This window comes from Zalophus californianus, chromosome 4 (genome assembly GCF_009762305.2).
Source record: "Zalophus californianus isolate mZalCal1 chromosome 4, mZalCal1.pri.v2, whole genome shotgun sequence".
Lineage (NCBI taxonomy): Eukaryota > Metazoa > Chordata > Mammalia > Carnivora > Otariidae > Zalophus > Zalophus californianus.
The window spans coordinates 105060297-105083071 of record NC_045598.1 but is presented as its reverse complement, the minus strand read 5'-3'; the positions used below and the strand labels follow the sequence as shown (position 1 = coordinate 105083071).

At 37.4% G+C, this 22775-nt stretch overlaps 1 protein-coding gene across 9 annotated transcripts in view; it reads left to right on the top strand.

Annotated features, from left to right (window-relative positions):
* Positions 1-22775, top strand: part of ARNT (aryl hydrocarbon receptor nuclear translocator) — a 64626-nt gene continuing 41851 nt past the window's right edge. Inside the window, exons 1-3 of one of the 9 annotated variants that reach the window (XM_027581394.1) lie at positions 152-175; positions 2148-2214; positions 17500-17611. In XM_027581394.1, the coding sequence (XP_027437195.1) occupies positions 2160-2214; positions 17500-17611 (167 nt within the window). In that variant the 5' untranslated portion in view covers positions 152-175; positions 2148-2159. Of the gene's footprint in view, positions 176-2147; positions 2215-5269; positions 5290-6652; positions 6671-17499; positions 17612-22775 lie in introns of those variants that run through there. The other 8 variants (XM_027581140.1, XR_003517657.1, XM_027581273.1 and 5 more) reach the window with 8 other exon arrangements.

Sequence of the window (22775 nt, the reverse complement as noted above, 5' to 3'; positions counted from 1 at the left end):
TTGCCGCAGCGGCCATCTTTGATTCCGCCGTAGCGGTGGCGGCTGTAGGGTGCAGCGTCTGGGGAGTGGCTCTCCCCTCCCCCTCCCTCGGTTCGGTGGCGGCGGCTCCTCCCACCGGGGGGTGGCGCGACAGCAGTGGCATCTACGGCCATGGCGGCGACTGCTGCTAACCCCGGTGAGTAGACGGAGGACTGGGGCGCCTCTAACGGAGGAGGGGCTGAGGGGTTGGCAGCTGAGGAGACCCAGGCTCAGGGGCAGTAGTTGGGGCTGAGGGCGCTAGGACGAGCGGCGGTGGCCAGAGGTTTGTGGGGGAAGGTAGTGGGGGGGGAGGGGCCGACCCTAGGGAACTGGGGAGACCCGAGGTGGAGGGAGGGAGCAGGCGGGTGGGAGTTCTTGGGGCGAGTTCTGTTGGAGCGGCTCCCCGCTCTGGGCTTGGCCTGCCTCCACTCTCCTGGCGGCTTTCTGGTGTGTGATGTGGTCCTCTTTCAACTCTGCCCACTGGAGCTGCTTGATGCAGAATAACTGGGCAGAATGGCTTGTTTTACTTTAAATTGGATTTATAAAGACTGGACCACGTTGCTGTTTAGCTGAAGTGTTGAACTTCCAAACGTTTAAACATTTAAATTTTAAATTAAATTTAAAAATCTTTGAATATATACTCAGTTTCTCTAGACTGTTCTACCCCACCGCCCCCCCCCCCCACTATCCTTTGAAACGCGTTTATATATTAAGTGCCTCTAGTGTCTTCAGCTGCTGAGGACAGAAGTTTGTGTAATGGTTGGTGTTCAGGGCAGATCTTGCCAACAGCTAAGCATCCAGAAACCGAGGTTTAAAATCTTGTTGGGTGTAGATCGAGGCAGTTCCCATTCTTTAAGAAAAGTTCAGGGGGGCGCCTGGGTGACTCAGTCGTTAAGCGGTTAAGCGTCTGTCTTCGGGTCAGGGTCATGATCCCAGGGTCCTGGGATCCAGCCCTGGTCGGGCTCCAGCCCTGGTCGGGCTCCCTGCTCAGCGGGGAGCCAGCTTCTCCCTCTCCCTCTGCCTGCCACTCTCCCTGCTTGTGCTCTCTCTCTGTCAAATAAATAAAATCTTTAAAAAATTAAAAAAAAAAAAGGTTTGAGAGTTCTTTTGAAAGAAAAACTCAGTTTCATGTCATTTTTAAGTGAACATCTCTTCAAAAGGGGGAGCTTGAATATTAAAAAATCTAGCCAGTCATGTCTAAGCAATGGAGTGGGGTGTATTGAGTCAGGTCTAGACAGATCAGATCTCCAAACTCCTAGTCCCAGCCCTCTTTCCACTATATTAGTTTTTTCTCCCTGGGAAGTATTTCATTTTAGGGATCCTAGATTACCTTGCAGACCTTGGCCATTCTCTTGTGAAATAAAATCCTTTTCCAGAAATCCCTGTCTTTGATAGTCTTTTAAAAAAGAAGCCAGAAGTTGGGGCTGAATTACTTGAAAATACAGCAGTGAAAGGGATTCACTGGGGTTCCCATGTTGAAACTGAAATTGGATTTTTTCCATGTCTCTGAAATGAGTATTATTTTGTGGTACCCAAGTTTTGCTGTAACAGTTGAATCACTGTGAAATTTACTGTCTTTACTACCCTGTTTCTGGGAACAGAGCTATTTAAAGAAGTTAATTTGTCACATGCCAATATATTGTAAAATCTTTTAAAATTTTTTAGAGGAAAAGTAGATAAAATTAATGGCTTAAGTTCTATTTCAGGAAGTGCTGATGATGGAATAAAATTGGAAAGATGCTATTATTATGGCAAACCTGACCGTGTAATAAAATAACCTATGTGTTAAAACTAGGGAGTAAATAAACAGGATTTTAAACTGATAACACATTGCAAAATAGTTACATAACCCTAGTCAAGTTGCAAAGCATTTCTCTTATTAAGAGGTGGCCAGGGTAAACAAGTTTAGTGCATATGTCGGGACCTTTTTTCCAGCAGTGTGGGTGGGGCTGCTTTATTTTGTTTTTTCAACAACAATGACCAGAATGACAGTTTCTTGATCACATTTCATTAGCTGATTCATATCAGCTGAAATCTGAAGCAGAAAATGGTATTTATTTGCGTAGAATCCTTGCTTATGAAACATTTGATTTTATTATCCTTTGACAGCCTGCTTCTGCAATTTTTAGATTTCCTTTTTGATGTTGAAAAATTCTCACATCTCTTCCACGTTATTGGTACAACATTCAACACCTGGTAATTAAAATAAATTTATTTTTTTCCTTCATTTCTTCTTTTGCTCCTTTGAGCAAAAGGAAGCGATTATAGACACATTGTAGACTTTTATAGCTTGTTGCGTTTTGGGAAATGTGGACTATGAATGGAGGGTCACAGGTGGAAATGTACTGTGCCGAGTGAAAAGAAAGTAAATGTTTTTGGTGCTCCTGGGTGGTGCAGTTGGTTGAGCCTTGGACTCTTGCTGAGGTCATGATCTCAGGGTCCTGGGATCAAGCCTCCAGCAGGCTCTGCCCTCAGTGGGCAGTCGGCTTGAGATTCTCTCTTCTCCCTTTGCCCCCCCCCCCCACTTGCTAGCTGCACGCTTGCAAGCTCTGAAATAAATCTTTTTTTTTTAAAGATTTTATTTATTTGAGAGAGAGAATGAGAGCACGAGAGGGAAGAGGGTCAGAGGGAGAAGCAGACCCCCCCGCTGAGCAGGGAGCCCGATGTGGGACTCCCGGGACTCCAGGATCATGACCTGAGCCGAAGGCAGTCGCTTAACCAACTGAGGCCACCCCAGGGCGCCCATAAATAAATAAATCTTTAAAAAAAAATAAAGTAAATGGTTTTCAGGTCAGAATTCTTTGTTGCATGGTCAAACATTTCCTTAGAGCCATTTTAGGCACTAGATACATACCTATTTCTTTGAGTTTTTTTCTACTTTATCTTTTTGCTGGTTAAGATTCCCTATAGTTCTTGTTAATTCTGTCTTCACAACTGTCTGCAAAGATTTGTGTAATCATTATTTAACTTTTCTCTCTAAGCTCCATTTAACTTAATCTTCATCGTTAATAAGAATGCTTGGTGATCATGTTAATTTTACTTAGAGTGTGATTTAGAGACTTTTGGTGGCCCTTCAGTATCTTGTAGGGGACCTGGTTCCTTTGAATTTTCACTATGTCTTAACATGGTGCTGGATCAAAAGTAGAGTAAGATATGGCTTATTCTCTACTCTAAGAGTTATGTTAAAGTAATAGGTCTAATGCAATAATGGCCTTTTCTCTGCATGAATTGATAATTCCCCGTATTCTATTATTTTTCATTACTTTTACTTGTAGAAGTGGGTGGTAGGTGGTCCGTGAATTGTTAGGAGGCTTGCCTTTTTTGTTTATGAAATACTAACAGTTTTGATGAACACTTTTTAAATTGCATGCATGATTCATAATGCATTGGCTAAGGCACTGGTTGGGAAGAGATTAGGTATTTGACTTCCAGTTCAGTATTCAAACCAGAGATTTGAATGAATTTGTAGGCATGTAGGTATTTCTTTTCTTGATTCTGGTAGTCTCATCTCACCTCTTTTTGTGCTAGTAGGTACCACTTATTGTGGATGGAGAATGTGGCAGAAGGTAAAGGAATGAACATTGTTTGGGTTTGTGAAGCTGGTATTTAGGAAAGATTTTTCTTTTTCCATAATTTTCACCTATGTAAATTACAGTTTTGAAAGCATTAATTAACAATATTCATACCCATTACCTTTTTTCAGATATGGGAAAGATAGGAATTTATGTGGTATAAAATTAAGATGTCAAGATATTTTATTGCAAAAACCTTTTTGAAAGTATATTAAATATAATTTACTAATTCAACAATTGAAATACAATTAACATTTTGAAAAAGAACCTTGATCTGCCTATTAGATCTGTGTAGCTCATGCATTAGATTTGTGGTGCCAACCTGAATCTTTATTTTCTTAAACATTAAGAAGTAGATACTTCTGCATTTTTGGAACTCTAGTTTTCTTATTTTTGTGAAGTAGTGGTCTCTAATTTTAGTTTTTTGCACTATAGCCCTACCCCTCTACTCAAACAGTCCACTAACAGATGAAAATACTGTTTCCTGGATGTTTAATGAAAGTCTTTTGTGGTTCTCTGTGATAGAGGATGGCTTCTAAGGAAATAACAGTAGGTTATTGGTAGCAACACAGTGCCAAACGGTGGTTCATCTTCAAAAACTAGGGACGCCTGGGTGGCTCAGTTGGTTAAGCGACTGCCTTCGGCTCAGGTCATGATCCTGGAGTCCCGGGTTTGAGTCCCGCATCAGGCTCCCTGCTCAACAGGGAGTCTGCTTCTCCCTCTGACCCTCCCTCCCTCTCATGTGCTCTCTCTCTCTCTCTCTCCCATTCTCTGTCTCTCAAATAAATAAATAAAATCTTAAAAAAAAAACAACAACTAAGTTGTAAGAGTCAAGGGAACAAACCCTTTTTTCCTGGATTTTACTTAGGCCGTGACACATTGTGGGTATTTCATTCCAAAACTAGTAAAATTTGAATCCCTGACTGTGGAAACTTTTTGGAACCATTTTTTTTTCCTTCAAACTATTCACTCAAATATTTATGTATGTATTTATTTATTTAAGTAGGCTCCATGCCCAGCATGGAGCCCAATGTGGGGCTTGAACCCACAACCCCAAGATCAAGACCTGAGTTGAAATCAAAAGTCGGACACTTAACTGACTAAACCACCCAGGCGCCCCCACAGTATTTATTTTAAAGGTTAATTCCCTGGTGGTACTGTCCTATGTGGGGGGTATAGAGCTGATTTTATGTATGTATGTATTTAATAACCTTTTTTTTTAAGATTTTATTTTTAAGTAATCTCTACACCCAGTGTGGGGCTCAGACTTACAGCCCCCAAATCAAGAGTCACATACTCTACCAACTGAGCCAGGCAGGCGCCCCTAGCGGATTTCATTTAGATGTAACAGTAAAAGAATAAAGAATACATTTAAAGCCTTTCTGAAATGCAAGGCTTGAGCTCACTGGAGTGTATCTGGGCCCATCATCCACACCCAGTGATAGGCCCTGCTTCTAGAGCCATCTGTTTTTAAGAATGATTAAACATTTATTAAGTTCCTACTTATGCCAGGTTGCGCTTTCCTGTTTGTATGTTAGAAACCATATCTGATTTTTCGAATTAATTCTCTATAAACTTTTACATCTCTTCATCATTTTTTAAAATATTTTATTTTTAGGTAATCTCTATACCCAACATCAGCCTCAGACTTATAACCCCGAGATCAAGAGTTGCATGCTCTACCAGCTGAGCCAGCCAGGTGCCCCTCTTCATCATTTCTTCATTTTGTATTTTCTCCTCTACATTTTCACTGTAGTTGAATGGACAAAGTTTATGATTTTAACAATGTAATTAGAATTTAAGTTTCACGAGAGCAGGACCTTTACCTTCCTTTTTCACCACAGCGCCACACCGCTCACAGTGGTGCCAAGGATGTAGGACTAGAGTTAAATAAGTATTGGTTGAGTAAGTGAATGTTGGGGGTTCATATCTTTATGCACTGTCGACGTGAAAATACCTCGGGGCGCCTGGGTGGCTCAGTCATTAAGCATTTGCCTTTGGCTCAGGTCATGATCCCAGGGTCCTGGGATTGAGCCCGCATTGGGCTTCCTGCTCAGCATGAAAGCCTGCTTCTTCCTCTCCCACTCCCCCTGCTTGTGTTCCCTCTCTTGCTGTGTCTCTCTCTGTCACATAAATAAATAAATAAATAAAATCTTAAAAAAAAAAAAAAACATGAAAATACCTCTGCAAGGGTAATACTAATTAAGCCATTAACATGAATTAATTTATAATAAGTAGCATTTATTAGTAATTGTTCTATTCTAAATACATTATTTCGTTTAATCCTCATATGTAATATCTTTTTTAATTTTTACAACAGTCCTATGAAGTATGTACTAATGTTACTGTTTTATAAATGAGGAAACTAAGGCAGAGAGTGAATAGTTTGTCTGAAATCTCATAGCTAGTAGGGGGTAGAGACAATTTGATTGTTGGCAATCTGTCTACACAGTCAACAAACATTCTTTTATTTTAAATTTTTTATTTTATTTTTATTTTTCAGAGAGGGTGGGGGAGGGGCAAAGGGAGAAGGGGAGAGAAACTGTCAAGCAGGCTCCATGCCCAGTGCAGAGCTTGACTCAGGGCTCCATCTCAGGATCCTGAGATCATGACCTGAGCTGAAATCAAGAGTTGAACGCTTAACCACCTGAGCCACTGAAGCACCACTTTTCTTTATTTATTTTAGAGAGCAAGTGCACATGCATGCATTCATGTGTAGGGGGAGGGGCAGAGAGAGGGAGGGAGAATCTCAAGCAGAATCTGTACTGAACCCATCCTGAGGCTGGACTCACAACCCTGAGATCATAACCTGAGCTGAAATGAAGAGTCTGACGCTCAACTGACTGAGCCATCCAGGCGCCCCCGTAGTCAATATTATTATTATTTTTTTTAGGAGATAAGTGTTTTTTTTTTTTTTTAAAGATTTTATTTATTTATTTATTTGGGAGTGAGCGCGAGCAGAGGGAGAGGGAGAAGCAGACACCCCACTGAGCAGGGAGCCCGATGCGGGATTTGGATCCCAGGACCCTGGCATCATGACCTGAACTGAAGGCAGACGCTTAACCAACTGAGCTATCCAGGTGCCCGCCCCTGTTTCTCAGCTCTTTGAATAACTTTTAGGCTTCTTACTGGAATTCATCTCCTAGTTCTTCATACCCCATAATTGTGCCTTTTTGATGAGTCTCTTGGATATGCTGCTCTGCTTTTTTTTTTTTTTCCACTGACTCTTCTTTTTCTCTTTTGCCTGCTCATTTTCTTTTTCTTGTTCATTATACTTCTTTTCTAGTCTCATTGCTGGGGCTAGAACTTATAATGAATAAGTTTCCTTCATTTCTATTTGCCCACCTACTTGCTTTCCTACCTTAAATATTTGTTTGCTAACTACTTATATCCCATTCCCTTCATTTATCTTCCATGTATTAAAGATTCTCAAAAAAAAAAAGATTCTCTAAAATTGTCATTCCTGTCTTCTCACATAGCTTGTTTACTATATTTTCATCTATTTAAAATGCATCTCTATTTGAATAATCTTTAACATACAATTTACATAATATGCTCAGATTTTCCTTCAGATCTTCTACCCTTCCTAACTTTTCTGTATCTTCCATGACTATCACAGTTTTTCCAGTTCCCCAGGCTAAGCAGCTGGAAATGTTTGGATTCTTTCATGTATTTATCAGATAAATAACCAATATATATGTTTCCCCCTAAAACATATATATATATTTAAACATATAAAATGTTTTGATTATGTAAAAGTATATATTTAAAAGATGTTTAAATATGTATATGTATAAAGTAATTTTAATCAAAATTATACATGCGTATATTTATTTAAAGACTTAGTTTTACATGATTTCTTAGAAAAACAACAGTCCTCCACTCCGTTCTCTGTTTCTTCTCCCCAGTAACAACCATTTTTACCTCTTTTAATTTTTTTGTTTTTGTTTGAATAAAATGTTCGGGAAGTAGAAGACATGAGTTTTCAAATTGAAGGGACAGACCAGTGAATGAAAACACACCCACATCTCGGCACAGTATCATGAGATTTCAGCATCAAATAAAAAGTATCCTGTGAGCTGCAAAGAAAAAAAGTTGATCACTTCAGAAGAATCTGGAATCAGATTGATTTTGCTTCTCACTAGTCACACTGGAAAGTAGAAGGCAATGGAGCAATGCCTTCAGAATTCATAGGGAAAATAATTTCCAACTTAGAGTTGCAGACGTAGGCAAACTATCAGTTAGTGAAATATAAGAAAGATATTTTCATATATCCAAGGTCTCACTTACACTCTTTCTTAAGAGCTTAGTAGAGGATGTGTTTCACCAGTAATCCAAGAAAGAGAAAACATGGAATATAGGCGAGGCAGCGCAACAAGGGAAGAGTGAAGCGTCCATTTTGCATACATTGCTGTTAGTTTCCCTGTTTTCAGTATGGTAGTCTCACTTTCAACTTTGCCTGGTGTTCCTTGGGCCAGGGCAAATAGATAGAAATGAATATTTATATTCTCCAGAGAATAAAATAGTCTTTTATTGGGGAATAAGGCAGTTTCCTTGCTAAAAGGAACAAGGAGAGGATCTGGAAACCCACCTGCTGCTTAAACATTGTTGAACCAATTCTTTTTATTTTAGCTTTCATTCACACACACCCTCTCCCCCGTACCTAGAATCACCAATTCCTGAGACTTTGGGGGATTCTGACATATAAATTGGGGTGGTTTTTTGCTTTTCCCCTTGCTGGCTTAGGATTCAGTTCTTGTGGATCTATCAAGGCAGTGGTCCATTTCCAAAAATTTGTTGCTCCTTTCTTCCATTTTTCTGTCCATGGATTTTATGTCTTGTATAAAATTGTTTTTCTCCTTATGTAATTTTTTTGGGGGGGGGAAGAGTAAAAGTAGATGTATGCATTTACTCCATTATTTTTATTCAGAAGTTGCATAGCTTAAAATTTTAGAAGTTCTTTTAACCTTTTTATCCTTATTTTTTATAACACTATGCCTGTATCACCTCATCTATGGTTAGTATAATTCATCTTCCTTCTTCTGTTACTTCAAACTTTAAATCTGTCAGATTAATCTTTTAATTTATGTTTTCTTCTTGTCACTCTGATTTAAAGGTGTATTTTATCTTTTGGTTGCTTGTTGAATCAAATCTAAGATTTCATCTTGTCATTCAAGGTCTTTTCACAACTGGGTAACACTTGACATCTTATTTTTTTCTCCCAAATACAGACTGTGTGCTCTATTTAGGCCTGACAGCTCTTTACACCTATTTTCATACCTCCCTTTAGGATTTGCTTATGTCCTTTGTGTGGAATGCCTTTTTCCACTCCTTAAACTTTTTTTGAGGCCCAGCTTCATTTACCTTTTTGAAACTTGCTGGCTGGCTGGCTGGCTGCCTGCCTGCCTGCCTGCCTTGTTTCCTTTACTTTTTCCTTCTTATTGAGTACCTTTTCTGTGCTACAAACTATGCCACTTCTTAATTTAAACCATCTCAGAATCATCTTTTCTTTCTCTAAATTCCTCTAACTCAGATTCTATATAAACCTATTACTAAAAGTGTGAACTTTATTTTTAATTGGAGATTTTGTTTTTTCTTAGGGAAGTTACATGTAATCACTATTTAAATTTTATAGGACAAAATAGAAAAAGTATGAGCAATAAAAAATATATTCAGTCTTACTAATGACAGATAAATGAACATTAAACTAACAATAATCATTTTATACCTAGAAAATTAGCAAAAATTTGAAGGATTGCTAGGACTCAATGCAGGTGGACATATGAATAATTTGATATGGTTGGTGAGGCTCTTTAATTGGTATAGCCTTCTTAGAGTGTAATGGGCAAAGTTTTAAATATGTTCCCTTATATCCAGGGGGTCATTTTCAGAAATTTATTAGTGTAGAAACACTGGCACCATGCATAAAAATACACAGTGGTGTTCATTGAAACATTATTTATGATACTGATTGTTTGAATGTCATAAATATATATATTTGTACTAAGAAGTACTATATAACTATTAAAAAGGGTGAGCTAACTATTTATTGACATGATACACATTCCAAATTTATTGTTATAGGGAAAAAAACATTCAGAATAAATATAATATGATTGCTCCCTTTCTTATGTAAAAATTACCAAAAAACCTTTGATATATGGTATATAGAAAAAGATCTGGAAAGATTCATATCAAAATGTTAATAGCAGTTACCCACAGGGGGAAAATGGGATTGGGGGAAAATGGGATTGGAGGATGTGTGTAGAGGATTTTACTTTTGATTGTTCACTTCTATATTGTTTTTTTTAAGATTTTTTTAAAATTTATTTATTTGAGAGAGAGAATGAGAGACAGCATGAGAGGGAGGAGGGTCAGAGGGAGAAGCAGACTCCCTGCTGAGCAGGGAGCCCAACGCGGGACTCAGTCCCAGGACTCCAGGATCATGACCTGAGCTGAACGCAGTTGCTTAACCAACTGAGCCATCCAGGTGCCCCTGTTCACTTTTGTATTGTTGAATATTTTTAGAGACTTTTACATTTGGTTTTCTGTGTATCCATATTTTAATATATTGCTTTTGTAGTGAAAAAATTAATAGCAAAATCAATTAACAATTTGGTGTTGGATATATATATATATTTAAAGATTTTATTTATTTGAGAGAGAGAGAATGAGAGATAGAGAGCACAAGAGGGAAGAGGGTCAGAGGGAGAAGCAGACTCCCCGCCAAGCAGGGAGCCCGATGTGGGACTCGATCCCGGGACTCCAGGATCATGACCTGAGCCGAAGGCATTCGCTTAACCAACTGAGCCACCCAGGCGCCCTGGTGTTGGATATATTTTTATAAAGCTACTATTTAAGGAGTACTTACAGTGTTTCAGGTGCTATGCTAAGTTATTTTCACATGCAGTATCTAAAATCTTCTGAAAAAGTCGGTATTGTTACCTACTTTTTACAGATAAACTCAGAGATTAGGTCATATAGGTGGTTAAGTGGCAACCCTAGGATTGGAATCCAGATTTACCTAATTTTAAAGCTTAAGCTTTGTTCTCTTAGATTTTCAGTGTATGCCACCCCCCCCCACATTTTCTTTTAAAAAATTGGGATCATGCATTTTCCAGTTATAAAAGTAATATATCCTTAATGTAAAAGACAAAATAATAAGGATATACAGAAAATCAAATGTAGAAGTCTCTAAATGCCATCCCAGAGATAACCAGTGTTAGTTTATTCTGTAACATTTTGCTCACTCCATTCTAGCCATGATGTCATCCATACTGTTTCTAGAACTTAACAGGCATGTTCTCACCTCTGGATCTTTGCACTCTGCCTACAATGCATTTCCCCCAGATACCTGCATGGTTTATTCCCTTATCTCCTTTTCTTATCTCTTGTCTCCTATTCCTTTCTCCTTTTACCTTTCAATGATGTCTTTCCTCACTATCTAAAATTGCTGTCCTCCTATCCTTCAACTTTTATATACTTTTTTTTTCCCCTAAGGAGTGGGAGAGAGAATCTCAAGCAGACTCAGTGTTGAGCATGGACCCTGATGCGGGGCTCGATCTCAGAACTCTGAGATCATGATCTGAGCCGAAAACAAGAGTTGGACATTTAACTGACTGAGCCACCCATGCGCCCCTAACCATTACATACTTGTGATTTGACTTCCCCTGGTTTATTTTTCTCCACATCTATCACTATATAATGTATTATTAGGTTAAATCATATGAAATTTGATTTTGAAATTTGGTTATCCATTTTTTACCTATAAAATGTTACTTTCATATTGTCATCCCAATTTATATTTTAATTATTTTTCTTGTTGATCTCTCTCTCCCACTAGCATGTAAAGTTTGTAAGGGTTAGGACTCTGGGATCATGACCTGAGCCGAAGGCAGACGCTCAGCCAACTGAACCACCCAGGCGTCCTGCATATAAACTTTAAAAAAGGAATATATTATATGTATTTTTTTCTGTAGCTTATTTTTCCATAGTCATATATGGTAGATAACTTTCCATTTCAGTGGTATAGATCCACCTTAAAATTTTTCTGATATATTACATTTTTTTTTATTGTGGCAAAATGCAAATAACATAGATTTGCCATTTTAACATTAATTGTACAGTTCAGTGGCCTTAGTATATTCATATTGTGCAGCCATCATCACCATACACCTCCAAAACTTTTTTCATCTTGCAAAGCTGAAACTCTGTACCCAATAAATAATAACTCCCCATTTTCCAAATCCCTCCAGCCCCTGGAAACGACCATTCTATGCTCTTTCTCAGTGACTCTACTTAAATGAGGTAGAGTCATATAGTATTTCTCCTTTTGTGACTAGCTTATTTCACTTAGCTAATATCTTCAAGGTTCATCTGTATTGCGTGTTTTGCAGGATTCATTTTTTTAAAAGGCGATGTATATGACCCAATTGTTTATCCATTCATCTGTCAGTGGACACTTGGCTTACTTCCACCTCTTGGCTATTGTGAATATTGCTGCTATGAACGTGGATGTTGTCTAAGTATCTCTTTGAGATTCTGCTTTCAATTCTTTTGAGCATATATCCAGAAGTAGAATTCCTGGATCATAAAGTAGTTTTGTTTCTAATTTTTTTAGGACTCTCCATACTGTTTTCCATAGTGACTGCACCATTTTATATTCCCACCAACAGAGTATAAGAGTTCCAGTTTCCCCACATCCTCACCAATACTTTTTTTTTTTAAAGATTGTTTATTTGAGAGAGAGAGATAGCAAGAAAAAGCATGAGTGGGGGGTGGGGGGAAGATGGAGAAGCAGGCTTCCTGCTGAGGAGGATCATGACCTGAGCCAAAGGCAACTGCTTAACTGACTGAGCCATCCAGGTGCCCCAATACTTGTTATTTTTTAATTTAAAAAAGTTTTAAGTATGCCCAGTGCCCAACATGGGGCCAGAACTCACGACCCCAAGATCAAGAGTCATATGCTCTACCAACTGAGCCAGCCAGGCACCCATTTATTTTTTATTATTTGAAAAATGTTTAAAATAATTTTTAAAATTTTTTGGTGGTGGCCATCATAATGGGTGTGAGGTGATAACTGTCTCATTGTAGTTTTGATTTGCATTTTTTTAATGATTAGTAATGGTCGAGCATCTTTTCATATGCTTATTAGCTATTTGTGTATCTTCTTTGAGGAAATGTTTATTCAAGTCTTTTGGACATTTTAAAATCAGGTTTTGTTTTTTATTGTTGAGTTGTAGGAGTTATTTACATAGTCTCAATATTCATTCCATATCAGATACATGATTTGCATATTTTTTCTCCTATTCCGTGTGTTGCCTTTTTACTCTCTTGATAGTGGTTTTTTTTTTTTTTAAGATTTTATTTTTAAGTAATCTCTATACCTAACGTGGGGCTTGAACCCACAGTCCTGAGATTAAGAGTCACATGTTGTACCAACTGAGCAGCTAGGCGCCCTGATAGTGTTCTTTGATGCATAAAAGTTTCTAGTGATAAAGTCTAATTTATCTATTTTTTTTTACTTTTGTTGCTTGTGCTTTTGATATATTCAAGAAATTGCCAAATTCATTCTCATGAAGTTTTCCTCCTGTGCTTTCTTCTAGAGTTAACTAGTTTTAGTTCTTACATTTAGGAGTTTGATCTATATGAGTTAATTTTTATGTATGTCATAAAGAGTACAACTTCATTCTTTTGCTTGTGAATATACAGTTTTCCCTGTACCACTTGTTGGAAAAAACTGTCCTTTCCCCACTGAATTGTCTTGAAACCCTTGTTAAATCATTTAACTATACATGTGAGGGTTTATTTCTAGGCTCTGTCTTTTTCTTTCGGCCTGTATGTCTGTATTTGTGCCAGTACCATACTATTTTGGTTACTAGTTTGTGATAATGCATCATCATTTTAATGATGAGTACTTAAGTACATTCTTTATCCAGTATTAAAGGCAGTTATGAATGCTTGGGCTTGTAATAAAAGACATGCATAAAAGAGGTTTTATGTTTTTAGGTTGGGTGCAATTTATTTTTTTATTTTTTATATATATTTTTAAGATTTTATTTATTTATTTGACAGAGAGAGAGACAGCGAGAGAGGGAACACAAGCAGGGGGAGTGGGAGAGAGAGAAGCAGGCTTCCCGCTGAGCAGGGAGTCTGATGCGGGGCTTGATCCCATGAACCTGGGATCATGACCTAAGCTGAAGGCAGATGCTTAACGACTGAGCCACCCGGCGCCCTGAGAGCTTTTAAATTATGGATTCAATTTCCTAATATTTATGGGGCCATTCAAGTCATCTGTTTTGTATTGGGTCTATATTTTTTCAAGGAATTGGTCCATTTTGTCTAAGTTGTCAAATTTATGTTTGTTAGTTATTCCTAGTATTACCACTTCTGTCTCATTTCTTTGAGGTCTGTGGTGATAGTGTCTTTTCGGGTTTTTTTTTTCCCTCTCTTTTCATTTCTGATATTGGTAGTTTTTTGTTTGCTAGGCCTTGTCCATTTTTGGGATCTATTTAAAGAACCAGCTTTTGATTTTTTTTTTTAAACTATTTTTCTGCTTTCAAATTCATTGGTTTACGTTGTCTATTCCTTCCTTTTGCTTGCTTTGGGTTTATTTTGAAGTGGAAGCTTTTGATGATTGACTTGACTTTTCCTCTTTTCCAGTGTAAGCATTTTAGTGCTATAAAATTTTCTCTGAGTACAGCTTTTGCTGTGTTCCACAAATTTTACTATCTTGTATTTTAATTTGCATTTTAGTTCTGTGTATTTTTAATTTCATTTGAGACTTCTTTTTTGACTCATTGATTATTTAGAAATGTGTCATTTAGTGTCCAAGTGTATGGTGATTTTCCTGTTATTTTACTGAGTTCTAGATTAATTCCACTGTAGTTGGAGAATGTAATCTATGATTTCATTCTTAAATTTGTTGAGGCTTAACGGCTCAGGATATATCCTATCTTGGTTTATATTCTGGGACACTTGGAAAGAATGTGTACCTGCTATTGTGGGTAGAGTGTTTGAGTAAATGTTAATTAGATCCTGTTGGTTGAGGGTGTCATTGAGATCTCTTATATCTTTGCTGATTTTCTAATTGTTCTGTCAGTTGAATGAGGGGTGTTGAAGTCTCCAGCTATAATTATTTTCTCCTTTCTGTTTTATCAGTTTTTGTTTAACAGATTTTGCAGCGCTCTTGTTTGGTGCATAGCTGCCAAATGTCTTCTTGGTGGCTTGAATATTATATAATGTGCTTTGTCTTTGGTCATTTTATTTGCTTTGGAGTTTACTTGATTATTATTAATACAGTTATTTTTGCTTGCCTTTGATCAGTGTATTATATATCTTTTTTCATCCTTTTACTTTCAACCTGTCTGTACTGTTACATTTGAAGCAACTTTTTTTTTTTTGAAGCATTTCTTATAGACTGGGTCATGTTTTTTTGTTTGTTCTGCTAATCTCTTTTTACTAATTGGTATATTTAGACCATTTACATTTAATAAAATTGGTATGTTAGGGCTTAAGTCTGCTGTTTTCTTTTTCATTTGTTTGGGTTTCTGTTTCTCTATTTTTTTCTCTGCCTTCCTGTAGGTTATTTGAACATTTTTGAGAATTCCATTTTGAGGAGTGCCTGGCTGGCTCAGTTGGAAGAGTATGTGACTCTTGATCTTGGGGTTGTGGGTTTGAGCCCCACATTGGGTGTAGGGATTACCAAAAAATATATATAAACTTAAAAAAAATAAATAAAAGTAAAATCTTAAAAAGAATTGCATTTTGATTTATATGCAATGTTTGCTGGTGTATCTCCTTGTATAGCTTTTCTGGTAATTGCTGGAGTGGGCATTGCATTATATATTATAACATCACAGTCTATGGGTGGTGTCATTTTACCACTTTAAGTGTTAAAGTACCTACCTACCTCCCTTTAGTATCCCGATTCATAATTTAATTATGATAAATATTTCCTCTATATACATTCAGAAACATATCAGACAGTGTTGTATTTTTTGCTTCAACCACCAAATGTAATTAAGAAAACTCAAAAGGAGAAGGAAAGCCTATGGATTTTACCCATATTTCTGCATACTGTGTTCTTTTTTATTTCTTGATATATTCCAAAATTCCTTGTTTTATAATTTCTTCCCTGTTTGGAGAATTTTGTTTAGTCATTTTTTAAGGATAGGTCTGTTGGTTGCAAGTTCTCCTTAGTTTTACATCATCAGAGAGTGTGTTGATTTCCCCTTCACTCCTGAATGATATTTTCACTGGTTGTAGGATTCTGGGTTGAAAGTTCTTTTTTCCCTACAACTTAAAGGATATTGTGCCATGGTCTTTTTGCCTCCATGGTTTCAGGTGAAAAATCTGCTGTTGTTTGAATTATTTTTCTTCTGTAGGTAAGGTGTAATTTTTCTCTAGCTACTTCCAAAACTTTATCTTTAGTTTTTAGAAGTTTAATTATGATGTGTGTTAGAATGCATTTCTTTAGGTTTATCCTTTTGGGGTTTACTCAACTTCTTGAATCTGTGGGTTACATCTCTTGTCAAATTTGGGAAATTTTTAGACATTGTTTTTTAGCTTTGCCCTCTTTTCTCTTCTCTTTCCCAGTCCTGTAATGGATAATTTCTCGTGTTCTGTCTTCCATTTCACTGATTCTTTTCTTTGTTCTCTCCATTCTGCTGTTGAATCAATCCTTTTAACTTTTTATTTCAGTTATATTTCAGTTCTAAAATATCTATTTGATTCTTCTTTATATCCTATTTCTTTGTTGAGACTGTTTCTTTGCTGAGGTTTTCAGTTTATTTATTTCAACTGTGTTAATAATTGTTGTAGTATTTTTATCATGACTGCCTTTAAAATCTTAGATAGTTCTAACATTTATGTCGTATCATTGTTATTTTTCATTCAGTTTGAGATCTTGGTTCTTGGTATGATGAGTGATTTTCTTTCTTAAAATTGAAGTTTGAATATTTTTGTATTATGTGATATTGGATTTTTTTTTTTTTAAGATTTTATTTATGAGAGATCGAGAGCGAGAGAAAGTGCTCACACAAGCAGGGGAAGCGGCAGGCAGAGGGAGAAGCAGATTCTCTGCTGAGCAAGGAGCCTGATGTGGGACTCGATCCCAGGACCCTAGGATTATGACCTGAGCTGAAGGTAGATGCTTAACCAGCTGAGCCACCCAGGCGTCCCAGATGTTGGATCTTATTTATATCTGTTTTAACGGGGCACCTGGGTGGCTCAGTCGTTAAGTGTCTGCCTTCGGCTCAGGTCATGATCCCAGGGTCCTGGGATCAAGCCCTGCATCGGGCTCCCTGCTCAGCGGGAAGCCTGCTTCTCCCTCTCCCGCTCCCCCTGCTTGTGTTCCCTCTCTCGCTGTGTCTCTCTCTGTCAAATAAATGAATGAAACTTAAAAAAAAAGATCTGTTTTAGTTGGCTGTCACTGACACCACTTTGGGAGAGGAAAGGAGAGTGCTGCTTTGTTATTGTTAAGTGGGGTTAGAATTCCAGTTATTTTGGGTTCTTTTTTGTATTTTCTAAATAAAATAAAAAAAGGATCTAAGTTACGTATGTTTGTTGCATGAGTAAAATGTATTAACTGATTTTGTGAGTGTGTGTTTGTTTTAGATTAACATTCTGTCACTATCACAAGCTTTTAAAAGTGAAGGCTGCAGATAGAATATAGTACTCCCTCTTCCAGACTCTGTGAAGGCGGGGGGGTACTGAAGTACAGGGAATGTATGTTTTCACCAGTGTAAGAATTCAAGAAGAGAAATCTGGATATGAGCATATGGGTTTTCTAGCAAACTACTGGGATTTCATCCCTACCTGAGCCTTTCTTCCAGCTAACTTGGTGATGATGTTGATGATAAGAAAGGACTATCTTTCTTAAATGTATATTTCCATTTTTCTCTGATAGAAATGACATCAGATGTACCATCACTGGGTCCAGCCATTGCCTCAGGAAACCCTGGGCCTGGGATTCAAGGTGGAGGAGCCATTGTCCACAGGGCTATTAAGCGGCGACCAGGGTGAGTTTGGGTATCGTGTCATGAATGGCTCTCCTATAAGCCAGCCTGATTTAGTTAGTGACTGAATCCTCTTTGCTATGTGCAGCCCTCTCATTTCAGCTGGTTACTAACTACACTGCAGTCAGATACCTCTCTTTAGTCCCTGGATTTTTTTCCTTATACAGAATTGTTGTTTTTATTTATATATATATTTTTATAATACATATATATATTTTTTATATGCAGGGTTTTTTTAAAAAATTATTTTTAATTTTATTTTTTATTAAGATTTTTACTTTAATTACTATATAATTGACATACAGTGTTATATTAGTTTCAGGTGTACAATATAGTGACTCAGCAATTCTATACATCGTTACTCAGGTGCTCATCATGACAGGTGTACTCTTAATCCCCTTCACCTATTTCACCCATCCCCCCCACCTTCTCTCTGTTATGCTTTATTTTAAATGAGTACCCTCAAAGTTATTTTTTTTTTCAACAAGAGCATTTCTTATTTGAAACATACTTCAGGATGCATGGTTTTAAAAGATATATGTAAAACATTCCATCCAAGAAAAATAGAATACACATTTTCTTCAAGTACACACAGAAGAATCCCCTGGTTAAATCACATAAAAAGAAGCATAACAAATATTACAAATTTAAGAAGACTGAAATCATACCAAGTGTATTTTCCAGCCACAATGATACAGAACTAAAGATCAACAACAAAGCTGGAAAACGTGCAATGTAAATATTAAATATTTAATATTTAAAAAACAACACATTACTGCACAAGCCATGGGCCAAATAAACAGCAAATCAAAATATGCCTCAAAACAAAAGAAAACAATATTCTAAAACCTATGGGAGGCAGTGAAAACAGATGTTAGAATGAAATTTATGCTATAAATGCCTGTATTAAAAAACTCAAGGTAACATTATAGCACAAGGAACTAGAAGATGAAGAAACAGCTGACATTTAGTAGAGGAGGGAAATAACAAAGAAAAATCAGAAATAAATAAGAGACCATAATAAACAATAACATAACATTGAAAGTAATGACCAGTTTTTAAAAAAAAAAAATAAACAAAATTGGCAATGCTTTAATTACATTAAGGAAAAAAAAGGAGGCTCAGAAACCAAAATGAGAACCAAAATGGAAGGGAAACAATACAGTAGATAACCACAGAAATACATAGTGTGATAACAGATTATTGTAAATAATTATGTTCTAACAAATCCAATAACTTAGGAAAAAAACATAATTTCTAAGAATGCACAAGTTACCAAGATTGAATCATGAATTTAAGAAGTATTTTTACTTCTTTATCTTTATCTTATTAAACCAGTAACATGAATGAAAGTTGAATTAGGAATCAAAAATTTCCCAGCACAAAGAAACCTAAGGCATATGGCTTCATTAGCGAACCCCACAAAAATTTAAAAAATAATAACAGTCTTTATCAAAATCTTACAAATAATGGAATAGAGGTATTACATTCAGTCATTCCATGAGGCTAATACTACCCTGATACCAAAGCAGGACTAAAACAATACAAGAATCTAGAAGTCTACTTTGTCTTTCTATTGCTACTCTGACTTCCTTTGACATCTATTTGTGTGATGTTTCTCCACCCCCTCACTTTCAATCAGCAGGTGTCTTTAGGTCTAAAATGAGTGTGTTATAGGTAGCATATAGTTGGGTCTTGTTTTTTTAATCCATTCTGACACCCTATATCTTTCGATTGGAGTGTTTAGTCCATTTTCATTCAAAGTAATCATTGATATGTATTTATAACTATTTTATTACTTGTTCTGTCGTTGTTTCTGGAGATTTTCTCTGATCCTTTCCTTTTTTTTTTTTTTTAAAGATTTTATTTATTTATTTGAGAGAGAAAATGAGATAGAGCATGAGAGTGGGGAGGGTCAGAGGGAGAAGCAGACTCCCTGCCGAGCAGGGAGCCCGATGCAGGACTCGATCCCGGGACTCCAGGATCATGACCTGAGCCGAACGAAGGCAGTCACCTAACCAGCTGAGCCACCCAGGCGCCCTCTCTGATCCTTTCTTGTCTTTCAGTCTCTCCTTTGCACTCAAAGAGTCCACTTTAATATTTCTTGCAGGCCTGGTTTAGTGGTCACGAACTCCTTTAGTTTTTGTTTGGGAAGTATTCTTGGCTGCAGATTTTTCCCATTCAGCACTTTGAATATATCATGCCACTCTCTTCTGGCTTGCCAAGTTTCTGTCGAGAAATCTCCTGTAGCCTTACAGGTTTTCACTTGTAAGTTAGGGACTTCTTTTGTCTTGCTGTTTTACAATTTTTTTCTTTATTAGTATAGTTTGTGTATTACTCTCATAAGTAAATAAGTAAATCTTTTTTTTAAAGATTTATTTATTTGGGAGAGAGAGGGAGTGCATGCACGTGGGTGTGGGGCAGAGGGAGAAAATCTCCGATGAGCTCAGAGCCTGATTCAGGGGTCCGTCCCATGACCCATGGCCTGAACTGAAACCAAGAGTCGGACACCCAAGCAGCTGAGCCACCCAGATGCCCCAAGTAAATAAATAAATCTTTAAAAAAAAAAAAAAAAAAAGCCTGGGAGAATGGGTAGTATTTTGTCCCATTTTTTTGTTGTTAAATTTCTCTTTTTGCTTTCTTTTTAAAAATTGTGTGGCTAAGGGGCACCTGGATTTCCAGTTTGATTTCATCTTGGGTCTTGAGATGGAGCCCTGCCTTGGGGCTCTACACTGGGCCTGGAGCCTGCTTAAGATTCTCTGTTTCCCTCTTTCTCCTCCCCCTACTCACACATGCCCGCTAGCTTTCTCTCTCTCTCTCTCAGAAAGAAAAATTGGGTAGCTAATATAGCTAGTCTTTAAATTTCACCAACTAATAATAATGCAAGAGTGATTCTTGAGTTTAGGTGGTAACATGGGTAACATATTAAGACTTGCTGTGTCTCTAAGAGTTTTACACATTTTAACTCATTGAATAAGTAGCTTACTGAAGGTTCTAAAGCCAGTAAGTGGAAGATCTTTGATATGAACCTTGGGAGGTTAGCTTTAGAGTTCACTCTCTTAAACACAGTGTTAAGGTTATGTGTAATAACAAACAATTGGAAGCATTATAAATATCAAAATTGGGATTGATTGAGTAAATTATAGTATATTTGAAATGGAATACTGTACAGCCATTGGAGGTGACAGGTATGTATCAGTACAGAAAAATGTTCACAGTATGTTGGGAGGTTACGGTTTATGTAACATACTACTCTGTCAGAAAGAAATATGTGTAATGTGCATAGCAAAACTGAAAGGATACTCATCAATTTCTGGATGATGAGATAATGGGAGACTTGTCTTTATTTTCAGATTTTCTGAAATGAATGGGTATTATTGGTAATCAGGAAAATACACTAAAAGAGGTAATACACAGGGTCGCCTGGGTGGCTGTCATTAAGCGTCTGCCTTTGGTCATGATCCCTGGGTCCTGGGATCAAGCCCCACATTGGGCTCCCTGCTCAGTGGGAATCCTGCTTCTCCCTCTCCCACTCCCCCTGCTTGTGTTCCCTCTCTCGCTGTGTCTCTCTCGCTGTCAAATAAGTAAATAAAATCTTAAAAAAAAAAAGTAATACACATTCTTTATTTTTAATTGAATTAATTTTTTAAAATTCAGTTAATTAACATATAATGTATTATTGGTTTCATAGGTAGAGATCAGTGATTCATCAGTCTCATATAATACCCAGTGTTCATTATATCACATGCCCTCCTTAATGTCCATCACCCAGTTACCCCATCTCCCCACCCCCTTCCCTCGAGCAACCCTCAGTTTCCTACAATTGAGAGTCTTTTATGGCTTGTCTCCCTCTCTGATTTCACCTTGTTTTATTTTTTCTTCCCTTCTCCTATGATCCTCTGGTTTGTTTCTTAAGGTTTTTTTGTTGTTGTTGTTGTTGTTTTTTGACAGAGAGATAGAGGGCACAAGCAGGGGGAGCAGCAGGCAGAGGCAGAGGGAGAAGCAGGCTTTCTGCCGAGCAGGGAGCCCAACTTGGGGCTTGATCCCAGGACCCTGGGATCATGACCTGAGCTGAAGGCAGACGCTTAACCGACTGAGCCACCCAGTCACCCCTGTTTTGTTTCTTAAATTCCACATATCAGTGAGATCATATGATAATTGTCTTTCTCTGATGGACTTATTTTGCTTAGCATAATACCGTCTAGTTCCATCCACGTCGTTACAAATGGCCAAGATTTCTTTCTTTTTTTTTTGATGGCTGAGTAGTATTTCATTGTATATATACCAGATCTTTATCCATTCATCTGTCAATGGACATCTGGGCTCTTTCCATAGTTTGGCTATTGTGGACAGTGCTGCTATAAACATTGGGGTGCAGGTGCCCCTTCAGATCACTACATTTGTATCTTTGCACCCAGTAGTGCAGTTGTTGGGTCGTAGGATAGTCTATTTTCACCTTCTCGAGGAACCTCCAAACTGTTTTCCAGAGTGGCTGCACCAGCTTGCCTTCTCACCAACAATTTCTCTTTCTCCACATCCTCGCCAACATCTGTCATTTCCTGACTTGTTAATTTTAGCCATTCTGACCACTGTATCTCAGTGGTATCTCATTATGGTTTTGATTTGTATTTCTCTGATGCCGAGTGATGTTGAGCATTTTTTCATGTGTCTGTTGGCCATTTGTATTTCTTCTTTGAAGAAATGTCTGTTCACGTCTTCTGCCCATTTCTTGATTGGATTATTCTTTGGGTGTTGAGTTTGATAAGTTCTTTATAGATTTTGGATACTAGCCCTTTATCTGATATGTCATTTGCAAATATCTTCTCCCATTCTGTCATTTGTCTTTTGGTTTTGTTGACTGTTTCCTTTGCTGTGCAAAAGCTTTTTATTTTGAAGAAGTTCCAATAATTCATTTTTACCTTTGTTTCCCTTGCCTTTGGAGATGTGTCTCGCAAGAAGTTGCTTCAGCCAAGGTCACAGAGGTTGCTGCCTGTGTTCTCCTCTAGGATTTTGATGGATTCCTGTCTCACATTTAGGTCTTTCATCCATTTTGAGTTCATTTTTGTGTATGGTGAAGGAGTGGTCTAGTTTCATTCTTCTGCACGTGGCTGTCTAATTTTCCCAGCACCATTTGTTAAAGAGACTTTTTTCTTTCTTTTTCTTTCTT